The sequence below is a fragment of the Crotalus tigris genome, unplaced genomic scaffold (assembly GCF_016545835.1).
Source record: "Crotalus tigris isolate CLP2741 ecotype Arizona unplaced genomic scaffold, ASM1654583v1 scf7180000024293.1627790, whole genome shotgun sequence".
Lineage (NCBI taxonomy): Eukaryota > Metazoa > Chordata > Lepidosauria > Squamata > Viperidae > Crotalus > Crotalus tigris.
In genome coordinates this window covers 1,149,745-1,161,896 of record NW_024100466.1, presented here as the reverse complement: position 1 = coordinate 1,161,896, position 12,152 = coordinate 1,149,745, and the positions used below count along the sequence as shown (strand labels likewise).

At 43.4% G+C, this 12,152-nt stretch overlaps 1 protein-coding gene across 4 annotated transcripts in view; it reads left to right on the top strand.

Annotated features, from left to right (window-relative positions):
- Positions 1 to 11,878, top strand: part of ANTXR1 (ANTXR cell adhesion molecule 1) — a 69,827-nt gene extending 57,949 nt beyond the window's left edge. Inside the window, exons 17-19 of one of the 4 annotated variants that reach the window (XR_005554417.1) lie at positions 2,878 to 2,958; positions 3,088 to 3,236; positions 6,262 to 6,398. Coding sequence is in view for 1 of the 4 variants with exons in the window: in XM_039324264.1 (XP_039180198.1) it covers positions 2,878 to 2,958; positions 6,262 to 6,528 (348 nt within the window). In the remaining 3 variants the exon portion in view is untranslated. Of the gene's footprint in view, positions 1 to 1,678; positions 2,014 to 2,877; positions 2,959 to 3,087; positions 3,237 to 6,261 lie in introns of those variants that run through there. The other 3 variants (XR_005554418.1, XR_005554419.1, XM_039324264.1) reach the window with 3 other exon arrangements.
- The last annotated feature ends 274 nt before the right edge of the window (positions 11,879 to 12,152 follow it).

The window sequence follows — 12,152 nt, the reverse complement described above, 5'->3', positions numbered from 1 at the left end:
CTACCTTTTGGATGACAAACCTGTCAACAAAGTTGGTTAGGAATCTGTTTGATCTCCCACTTGCTGCAAAGTTTGTCTCCCAGTTGATATCACAGTAGTTAAAGTCTCCCATTACTACTGTGGTATATTTCCTACATAAAATTGTTAATTGATTAGCAAAGAGCTCATCTATGTCTTCTGCTTGATTATGGGGCCTGTAGTATATGCCTAGTATATGTCATTTTTTCCCTTTTATTTTATTTTATATATACTTATATTATTTATTTTTTCCTTTTATTATATTTTATATTTATATTTTCTTTTATATTCACCCAGCAGTGAACCAGCAGCACTGCTTATACTGCATTACGATCAAGATTGTCCTAAAAATATCAGCCTTTTGGGCCAAGAAAAGCTGGATTTTGTAGCATGCATAAATTAGGCATTTCTAGCCCAAATATTTTTTTTTCATTCCTTTTCTTTTGCTTTTGGTTTTTGCTTGGCTTTGCATAATTAATTCTGCTTCTGCCAGACCTTGGAAGAAACAAGGAATTGTAAAGGTCACAAAAGTTCACTAGAAACTCGATCCAGCCACTTATTGGGATCTCAAGATTTCAATGTTGTAGAAGGACTAGAATCTTATTCCTTGAAACAAGGAAGAAAAATAAACTTGATATTTTGGTAGCTGAATTCCAGGACCAGCAGGTTTTCCTATTTTTCCTGCAATAGTGTTGCACATATCCACATATTAGCTTCCAAGCTAAATTCAAATTATTTACATGTCCTGGGTTCACATATCCCACTGTACTGCCATGTTTTGCTTTCATTTTTCTGCCACATCCCCCTTCTTCTCCCCAGCCCATGCCAGAAGCAGATCTAGGGCAACAGTTTTGGAGTTTCTCATGGTCTTTTCCCTAAAAAGCCAACAAGCTGATGTGTTTCACCAGTCTTTTTGCTGATGGATTGTCAAATGACGTGGGTGATCAACCAGCTTCTGTTGGCCATTCTAGGCCAAGTGAAGGCATGTCCCCTTTCCTTCCATTTGGAGGATGCTGTCGTCCAAGGCTTTTCTGCTTGGACACTGGGAGAGTGCATCCTTCAATTGGGAGAGTCTGCAACCTTCAACAGTCCTCTTTCCCTGGATCCAACAAGCTTCTGAGCTTTCCCTACCCAAAGACCTGGAGTAGCCCAGACAGCAATGAACTTGTTGAGATGTTGGACCATGAAGTGGGAGAAAAGAAGCCGCCTTTATCTTACATCATGGTTGAACTCCAGCATGACCCTGCACCCATCAGCTGTGGCTTGTTTTGAACTCTGGTTGAGAACTTCTGGTCTACATAAGTAGATGGCTTCTTGTTTTGGATTATTTCGGGGATCCCTATCACAAGAAAGGGGTTGGATTAGATAACCCATAAGATCCTTCCAATGCATAGGTTTTGTTTTGTGTCTCTTCTCTTCTATGAACTATTTTTTGAAGACTTTGCACATTTTCTTGCAGGCTACTAGGCATTAAAATTTGTACTGGCAACAAAGAGAAATTTGGTACCAAAATCACATCCTGGGGAACAGGACCTGGTTTAAATTAAGCCTAGCAGATGGCTATTTTGATGAAGAGCAGCATGTTAAAATAAGAAACAGCAAGGACCCCATTTTTTTTTCCTATCGAAATGACTTTCCATTATTATTTTTTCCTTTATAGTTAAGAAATCTGGAATATTGCCATTGTGGGACATGCTTATTTATTTATCCACGTTTGTTTGAAGAATCTTAGAGGACTGACATAGCCTCTCCTTCTTCAGCTGAGAGATAGAATGACAGACCCACAATCACTGTGGGACTTGCAGGATGGAGCAAGTCTGACGTCTGCTCTCTCTGGTGTGCTGTGCATCCTTTGGGCTGGCTGTTGTAGCCCAGAAAAAATGAGACATGCTCTTCAGACAGGCCTGAGCTCTCTTCATGTTTACATTCACCACAATAGTGTCTCCGGCTGCAAGGGAGCTATGCAAAAGAGCCATAGCCCTCCACTGGAATGAGGTTTGCAACATGGCTTTCTGTTCAACCCAGTTGGCTCATCGTAGCTATCTACTTGTTTCCCACACTGAATGTGCTTTACAAACATCCCCTGCCCCATGGAGTGACTGTTTCTTAGCTTGAATGACTGTCAGAGAAGTGAACCTTATGAAGATTGACTACCAACTTGTTTCTCTCTGTTTGTGGGGAGGTGAGGAAGTGTTTGGGGAAGAACCCTGGGAGCTCTCCTCTCCCTAGCTCTCCTCCATTATTGCTTCCTCACAATGTTTTTCTTTTGTACTGACTGTTTTATTTTCTTGTTTTCTGCCCAAAAGACGGAGCACAGTATAAAAACTAGAAATCAGTCAATCAATGTTTGCAGGAGTATAGAGTGAACTTGGGACTATGATACCACTCCTTGCTGGACGGAATACATAAAACAGATCCTTGTGAGAAAACGGAATTTGTCCATTGCCCATGAATCCCTCTGGAGGAGCAGGCACAGATGGCCCTGAAAAGGGGGAGTCAAAATGGCTCAGAGACCCTTTTCCAACTGGGGCCCCCTTAGAAATGTTAGGCTCCAATTCTTAGCATTCCTTCCCAACATCATCAATGACTACGTTGGGGTACATAAAATCAGATGCAGATCTGTTTCCCAACAAAAAGTCTGAGGAAGACTCAGAAAGTAGCCCAATTGTTTTTAGTACATGGATGGTGTGTGTTTTCTCTCATGTGTGAGTCAAGGTGGTGGTTTGATTTCTAATGTTATCTCATTAACGAAAAAGATGGATGTGTTTTTGTGCACTGGGGCTTCTGCCTCTTTTGCAAGCTGATTTATTTTGTGCCAGTCTTGTAGCAGATATATGATACCATTTCCTTGTTTTACAGGGAAAGCTGGATGCCCTCTGGGTTCTTCTGAGGAAAGGTTACGACCGAGTGTCCGTCATGCGACCACAGCCAGGAGACAAGGTAATCCTCCTTCTCCTTCACTCACTGCATACAACTTCTTTGGGTCTCCTGCGTAAGCAGGAGGTTGGACTAGAAGACCTCCAAGGTCCCTTCCAACTCTGTTATTGTGTATTCTATATTGTTTGCCAGACAAATCCCCGAAGTGCAAGCAGCTAAGTTCCAGGGCTACTACTGATTATCTGAATCTGCATGTGGGAGGTTTCCTGTTCCTTTAAATTTTGTTCCATTGAAAAGCTGGTGAAGATCCCTCTGGACCAGTTTCATAACAAAGGAATGATGTAAGAATGAAGGCTAAAGAGATGCAAATGCTGCTCTATTTCATTCCTGCCAAGCATTCGTTTTGGGATTTTTGCTTCTTAGTTAACATGTATTTTCTATAAAGTATTTTCTTGCTACCTCACACATTTCAAGTGCTCTGATAGAAAACAGGAAACAAAACTCCATGTTTCAGATTAAAGGGCAAAAATTAACTTCCATGTTCAACCCATTTTGCAATCTGAAATATAACTATTTCTTAGCATCTTCACTGCCTCAAATTTTGAAAGCAGTTCAGTTAGCCAAATCTGAACAAGAGAACACAGACAAATGGAAACAACATTCAAAACCTGCACTTAGACAAAACCTGCAAGAACTTTGAACGTCAGGCAAAATTTGCAAGCAGAATGTAAATCTTTGATGAAATATGCATAGCATACATACCAATTTAAGTGGAAATCAAGAACAGATCTGAAAAAATAAGAAACCAAGATCAACTGTTTAGGCGTAGTTGGAGAACAACCCTGTTAGTCTATGAGCTCACAAAAACTTATGCTACACCCCTGGTGTAGAGGCCAAAAAAATCTGCAGAAAATATTATTTTGAAAACTGGTCCCAGTCAAACGTGGTTGTATTGCACACGAATTCTTGCCAACTGGGGTAGAATTTCATTTTCCAGAATCGCTCAGGAAGGCTGCTTTGTGCCGCCAATGGAAGGAGATAGCCTTGGCCAAGAGATATCCGGTAGGGGGCAAAGAAGTCAGGATGGCAGCCACAACCACCTGGCAAGAATAAAGGGCAGCGCTTCCATCATGTGGTTGTGCCCCACAACTTAACTTTTTGAACCCACCTCCCTGCAGAATCCCCTGGCCTGGCCAGTTTACAGTGGCAAAGAGGCCTGGGGAAATGTTCCTCAGCCCATGGTTCCCAGCCTCGCATCATTGAGGCAGGATTGCTCAGTTTTGATACTGCTGGTGAGGCAAAAGGCAAATCGCATTTCTGTAGCTGATTTTCAAGGATAGGGCTGAACAAAGTTGTGAAATGAATTTCCTTGAGGAAGGTTGCCACCAAGCACAGCTGTTTGCAATCAGAGCAAAGGACTATGGTCATGTGGTAGCTTACGGTCGGCTCACATTTTCAAGGGCTGAGGTTTGCAATTTTCTCGGATTAATGAGGTTATTTTTACTTTCAAGAGGACAGCCCAAATGCCCACTTCCCTACCTTAAAAGAGGCACAAGGGCTGTTTCCCCCCCAAAAAACAGGATTGGGAATGGGGGCCTTAATTAATGGATTGTACTTGTGGAATTCTGCAGCTGTGTTTTTCCTTTGCATGATAAACGGTGGCTTTTTAAGGCGTTTGTTAGCCAGCTATCAGATGTGTTCACACTTAAAGCTTCAGGAGCTCTTAATGCTGTCCGAAAATTGTTTACCTCTCCCCTCCCTCCAGTCTGTGCATTAAAAAGGAAAATTGCTAACTGCACAAACTTACATGCAAATTAAGGTATGGAAGGAATTACATTATCAAGAACCGATATTCTTTTCTATATATGAATATTTATTATTTTCTATATAAAATACAGTTCTTTAACATCTAGGTAGCAATAAATACAGGTAGTCCTCGACTGACAACCATTCATTTAGTGAAGGTTCAAAGTTACAACATCACTGAAAAAAGTGACTTAGGACCATTTTTCACATCCCCACGGTCACGTGATCAGAATTCGAATGCATGGCAAATGGCTCCTATTTACGACAATCACAGTGCCCCGAGGTCAATTTTTGCGACCTGACAAGCAAAGTCAACGGGGAAGCCGGATTTACTTCACAATTGTATTACTAGCTCAACAACCACAGTGATTCATTTCATAGTGGCCACAAAGGTCATAAAATGGGGCAAAGCTCGCTTAACAACGGTCTCACTTAGCTACGTTACCAAATGCGTACGAGATCAATTCAAAGCCTCCAAATTGCCATTCGGGTTTAGTTCACCTTCCTTCTGTGGATTTTGGAAATGCAAATTAAATAGGACACACGGGACATTTCCATGTCAGTATATGCATTTATTTATGCATCCACAGCATGTATATTTGCAGCGTGTCAATAACTTTGCAAGGAGCCCCCCCTCCCTCCACACAAACAATATGTAGTCCTCCCAGTGCCAAGCATTTCCCCAAATGTGGTTAATGCTTAGGCAGGAATGGGGCCCCTGGATTTTAAAAGTTGAGTGTGTGGCACAGACACGTTCCCCTCGGGGTGCAAATAGTTGATGTTTGTAAAACACAGCCTTGTGCTGGAGCTCTCAGAGTCTCCTGTCTGCTTTCTAATCCCCTCCATCCCCAAGAAGCCCACCCTGCCTTTGTTCCTAAATTCCGGGTCCAAATTCTGCTTTGTATCCCATCTGCTCTGGTGACCCGACATTTGGAGAGCTCTTTGTGTTCTGCAAACATTTTACTTGATTTTGCAGGGGACTTCAGGAGCTCCAGTCAGATTAACCAGTGTTTTTTCTGTCCCTGCTGAGCAGGCTTGTAGGCAAAACAAACTCAGGCATTTCTGTTTCTGGCTGGGGTTTCTGCCAGCGGCTATCATTTCTTCATGATTAAAATATCTGGACATTAAGAAATCCAACTGGACTAATCCTGCTTGAGCTGCCCTTCGGGGCCAAAGAGGAGAGGTGGGTCTGGGTGCTGGAGACGCAGCTGGCGAACCATCGTGTTTAGTTTTGCTGAAGGCAAAGACAGACATGAGATCCTCGGATTATTTCCCGGCTCAGAACGCAAAGGGCCTCGGAGAGCCAGCCCCGGCCAAAGGCTCTTGCGGAGCAACCTCCAACTCTAGGGCACCGCTCTGCGTCACAGGCACAGGATGTCCTCGGCTTACGTTCACCACGGAGCCCAACATTTTTCTTGTTAAGCAAGATAGTTGTTAAGTGAGTTTTGCAGTTTTGCTCTCCTCTCCCCAAGGCATTCAGAATTGGCAGTGTGTCCTGTGTTTGCCTTGTCCTACTGGAAGGTCTCATTTTTTTTTTTTTTTTTTTTGCTTGTCTTTCAGGGACGCTGCATTACCTTCACCCGAGTGAAGACCTTCCAGGCACCACCCAAGTACCCGCTCAACAACACCTACCTCCCCTCTCCCCCTCCCCCTGCCCCTGCTTACAACCCTCCCTCCCTTGCCCCCATCTACACCCCACCAGCCCCCAGCTCACCCACGCCCCCCACCCCTTCCCCACCCTCCACGCTGCTTCCGCCCCCTCCTCATGCTCCTCCCCCCAGCCGGGCTCCGCCTCCTTCCCGTCCCCCTCCCCGCCCTTCCATCTAAGGTCCAAGCCGCTCTCCCAGAAGCATTTCTCCAGCCATCCTCAACTGTACTGTTGCAACTCCACTCACAGACGTGGCCTTTGCGTTCTGGGCAATGAAAAGAAGAAACTGCTTTTATTGTTACTTTTTTTTAAGAAAGGGAAAAAACCCTGATGCCTCAACTTTACTGGAAATCTCAAATCACCTGTTTTCAGTTCCAAAAGAATCTTTGCAATTTGAAGGAAAGGAAAGGAAAGGAAAGGAAAGGAAAGGAAAGGAAAGGAAGGAAGGAAGGAAGGAAGGAAGGAAGGAAGGAAGGAAGGAAGGAAGGAAGGAAGGAAGGAAGGAAGGAAGGAAGGAAGACTGTGGGATAAAGATGGGAGACAATGGCATCATTGGGCAAAGCCAGTAGTCCCTGGAAAATGGCTTTCCCCGTGAATTAGTGGTGGGAATATCTGGAGAAGAGCCTGTCTGTGATCACAGAATCCACTGCAGTCCAACACAATGCCCTTCCTATCAACTGGGCTGATGCTGCTGGAATTTTCTGCCAGAGGGATGATCATTTTTCATGGGTCTGGACTGGGTGTGTTTTTGCAAGAATGAGAGCTGTTACAGTGAAATACAGGTTACAGTAATGGATGGAGAGCAGAAAGACTCCAGGGGCCTTCCACTTTGCAAAACAAAAATGAAACCACATAGCTTTTCAGCTAACGACAGGCAGTCGAGGAAGCTGGAGAGCCAGACTAGGGTGGGAAGAGTTCCACCATCCTCTGAGGATACATTGGCAGACATCCTGTGCAATGTCTAAATACCTGAAAGCGTCAAGAAGCAGTTGATTTTATAGGAGGACACAAAACAGCTGGAAATAGCCAAACATGCTCTCCTCCTCAGATTCTTCTTAACATAGGTGACCAAATGGGTCAAATTCTGGCCAGCTTAGAAAAATAACCAGCCCAAATTGACAGCAGGACACCAGAGTCAACCAGAGTGAGATACAGACAGAACTGGATTAACAGTACAATTATATACGCTGAGTGTTTTTTTTTCTTTTTTCTGAATAACTATGGTTAGACGCCGATTGTCAGAGACTTCCAGGTACAATTTATATTATGCAATTGCTCTGCTCTAAAACAGATTCCTATGCAGGGGGGTGGGGGGTAGGAGGGGATAAGACAGCTCTATTTCCATTTCTACATTGACCAGATTTTTTCCATTTTTTGTTCGCTTGTTTTCTGTTGCCGTAAAAATAGCAATCCAGAAGGGAAAATGAAAGAATGCAGAGAGTTGATAGTGCTGGAAACAATTGCCTTTTTGGAGGTGTTAACAAAGACTTTTTTTCCCCCAGCGGGTTCATATACTAGTATGTTGACATGGTTTTGTGGATTGTGTAATGGATGTCTAGAATGAGAGCTGGGGCAGAGAGAACTTTTCTAGAGGTGTTTAGATCTCAGTCTGAGTTATATTTTCTCAGAAATAGAAGGATCCCAGAAAATAGAAAGAGGCCAGCAGAAGCTGGGGATGGTCTGATGATGTTGCCCTGGCTGGGTTCACTCATCAGATTAGCCCAGGTTCAACTGGGATGGAATGGGGCTGTTTTCATGGCCCTTCTGCATTTTGCCAAGGGAGGCAAACTATCCAGGTGCTCCAAGATGCCCTGATCGCATTTTGTCCTTCTTTGTGCGTTATAAATTGGGGCAGGGGGTGAACCAGTTTAAGGCCACTGGTCCTGCTCAACATCACCGGCAGGAAAGCACCCAAGACCCTCCCTTGGGAGCCGAGGATGTAATAAGGAGCAGCAACTTTCCGAGTTCATGCACACCAAATGTTTGAATTTTTATGCCACTTTAACTTAGTGGATGCTTTCCGGAAGGACAACTTAAGTAAACATCTTCCTCTGCGCTTATCAGATTACTTCCAAAAGCGAAAGTTAAGCATTTTGCACTTTTATGGCTTCAGTGGTGCAGCTTTTCATCCCTTGGCTTAAGCATCCTTCATTTAAGTATAACTCAATGCTACCTGACAGTATTTTACTTTGGTTGGCTTGAGCTCCTGAATTGCCATCATATTAGATTGCTCTTCAGGCATAGCAATGTGGGTGTTGCAGATGGGGTCAAAAAAAACCCAAAGATGATGGCTAGAATTACAGGATTAAAGCACCACTTCTCTGTCTGATGCGTCTCGCATCCATGTGCTTAAATAAGGGATGGGCTTTACTTGTGCAGTCATGGCTGCCATCTTGACTTTTCTGACTCTTCTTGCAAGGGGTCTGCAGAGCTATTAATAGGAACCTGCATGGACCATGTATCTCCCCATCATATTTGTGTGGGCTCTACAGCTAGAAGATTTTTCTTGGAAAGCCTGGTTGTTAGGTGACACGTGTGCTTAATGTCAGCAGTAAGCCCAAAAAGAAGAGAACATCAATTTGTACCTTTGCCAGGGCACAGTTTTGCTCAAAGGGATAACATGCCCAACTGCCCTGTAATGAAATGCAGAAGGTTCTGTTGTGTGCAAAGCACACACCCATCTCTGCAAAGTGACATGTGAAAGTCAGTTTTTTTTTAAAAAAAGAATGGACCACTCATGGAGTCTTTTTGGGAGTTCCTACCTGGCTTTTGACTGCACATTACAATGATTAAACTCAATAGGACCTTTTCTAAGGCTGAAGCTGAAGCTTTCTACCCGACCTATTTTCATGCCAGCAGAGACAGAGAGATTTTTTTCAGTGATCTACTAACAACAAACTGTAAAACTATAAAACAAGCGATGGTCTCTGTTTATTCCCTCCTCAAAGAACAAAACACAAAAGGACATGGTGGACATTAAGCATAAAAAAAAATGTCCTGGGGGGAAAAGTTCTCCTTTTGGGGGGCCACCTACCCAGAGCTGCTTCTTCAGCCCTACAGAAAGATTCAATTGCCTTTTTCCATAGATCTTTCTTCCAGAACAGATAACTGCTGTGTCTGCAGGCAGAACAGTGAAGATTTCCCTCAACACACAAGCATACACATGCATCCCTTTGGCTTCTGCCATGTGAGATCCCTCTTGAGAAATAACCTTTCATTGGATTGCAGCTTGTGATCAATTTGATCACTGGGGTTTACCTCTTAGGGAAGCCGTAACACCCGGATTGGCCTGTTAGCAATGGTTGGGAACAATCCACTTGAGTAGCTCCTTAAGTTTCTTCCAGATGGAGCTTGCTGGGTATCCAGCAGAGATGGATGGGAACTCCAGAAAAGTAGTTCCGTGGTTTTGTTGTGATTTGTCAGGAAGACGACTCAACAGCAGAGCGATATACCCAGCGGAGGTAAAATAAAGTCAAGTTGGTGGTCACAAACTCTGTGATCAAAGCTTTACCTTTTTAGGTGTTATAAAAAGGTTGGGTCTTCCATTGCATGGCCTTTATCTTGACTTTGCCCCCTCCCCATGGATATCCTCTCTTCAGACTGTGCTCAGAAATATTGCTGTAGTCATGCCATATAAAAGTAGGTTTTACTCATTATAATTAACAGTGCCTCAAAATGTGCCAAAATGCTTTGAAAAACAAACCCAGCATTTTTTATTGCTAATTGCATGGGGACAACTTGAGAGGGAGTTCAATTTTAAATAGCATCTGGTTTTATTAAAAGCTTTTGTCTTCTCAATTCTAGACTTAAAAGAATATAAATTCCCAGGGTAACAGGGAAAGGATACGAAATAATTAAAAAAATGTAAATCCAGACAAAGATACACAAATACAAATATGCAAAAGTTCTGTGCACAAGTGAAAAGCAAAATTCCAAATCTGTGGTGTATATATTATTATTGTGTGCTTGCCATATTTTAAATGGAAGCATTTCCTATTCTGTATGGATAAAAGGTCTTGTTTTTTTTTCACATTGTAGTAAATTATTATAAAGCCAATGATATTTCATGGCATATTATTATATCAAGCTGTGCTTGTTTATTTTTTTCTCTTTATGGTTGTATTGCTTTTATTAATGTATAAATATTGTCTCTAAATGACAAGCACCTCCTTTACAAAGCATTAATGGTGATCACCGGCCGTCTTCCACTCAACCAGCAAGAAAGCTGCTGGACAGCAATTGGGGGCTTCTGTGGGGAACCTGCCCATTCCTTGCCCTGAACTCCCATTGATTTGGTTGAAGTCACATTGCAGGAGAAACACCCACCCTCCATTTCCCACCCCCACCCCCACATTAGGAGAGACTGACCCATGGCAGCACAAGCCAGAACTGGAAAAAGCCATAGGGCTTCGCATGCTGGGAAGGGCGTCTGGTGCACCTCCACCCCTTGGCGATGGCTTTGCACAGGACATCCTGCAGAAGCGATTCAAATGTCCTCATTCCCCATCTCAGGGACCCCCCAAAATTCAGGCAGCTGCTGTTACAGATTGTGCCCAACACTTCTACAAGGTGCTATGGATCTGAGCAGAATGAGCTGTTTGCAAGGCCTGAATCCAAGCAAGGCTTGAGTAGGAGGAACCTTCTAAGTCTAAATGGAGGCTTCCTAGATGTCACCATGTCAATAGAGCAACGGGCGTGTTGGGCCAGCGCTGCCGAGAACGCTCTTTCCCAGGGCTCAGGATACGCAGGCCCACAATTGCTAAGACGGCTTCTCTTTCCCTTTCTTGATGTTCCCGGGTGACATAAGAGCCAACGGGATCGGCTCAAAACATTCCAGCACCTGGAACTGAGAAGCCAAGACTGGAAGGGCTCAACTTGGGACGGTGACACTTAATGTTACGTGACGGTGAGGTTGAACTGGGGTTTGTACTATGTATGGACATACAGTACTATGTAGGCATTTTCTCTCACTAGGAAGCCCTTGGGCCTCATTATGTTAAATAATGCAAAATTAACCATTCTAAAGAATTCCTTGCAGAATGGAGGAGGATTGGATTCAATTGAATAGTACTGCATGTTTTTTTTTTCTCATAAAAGTTTTGGACATACTGTATTCTTTGAAAAGTTTTACAGATCAGCAGATGACAACCGATCAGTCTTGGTGAACTAATATGTCATCCATGGGATTATGAATTCAAGGAGTCAGAGTGGTCTAGGGACTCCTGCTTGAGCAGGATGTTGGACTAGAAGACCTGGAAGGTCCCTCCCAACCCTGCTGTTCTGCACGCAGCTCAGTGGGCCAAACGCAGGAGACCAGGCAGGGCCACCAATCTGGCCCTGTGGGAAGACCGGATGGAAACCGCAAATGGGGCAGCCGGTGCAGCGGATGGAAATCAGGCAATTCACGATTCTTCAGCCAGCATAAACAAATTATTCTGGGCCTTTGGCTAGTTTGCATGAGTCGTTTTTTTTAATTAAATGCAGTCATTATTCTGTCAGTTCTGATGTTATTAAAAAAATAATAATCTTGAGCTTCGGTTTTTATGTTCAATTTGTAGAAAAAAGGAAGTGACGGATGAGGCAGGCCCTCCCTTTCCCGCTCCCCCCCCCAAATATTTAGTCTTGTATTTGTGGAGGACTCCTCATCCAGCAACAGCAGCTGAATAATTGACACCAATTATTAATAGCTTTATGGGGCCCATTGGCTCAGTGAACGTTTATGCGTGCAATTTTAATTCTAAAATATCACATCATTTAAGGGTTTATATAGAGACCATTAAGTCTAACTTACTGATCAATGTAG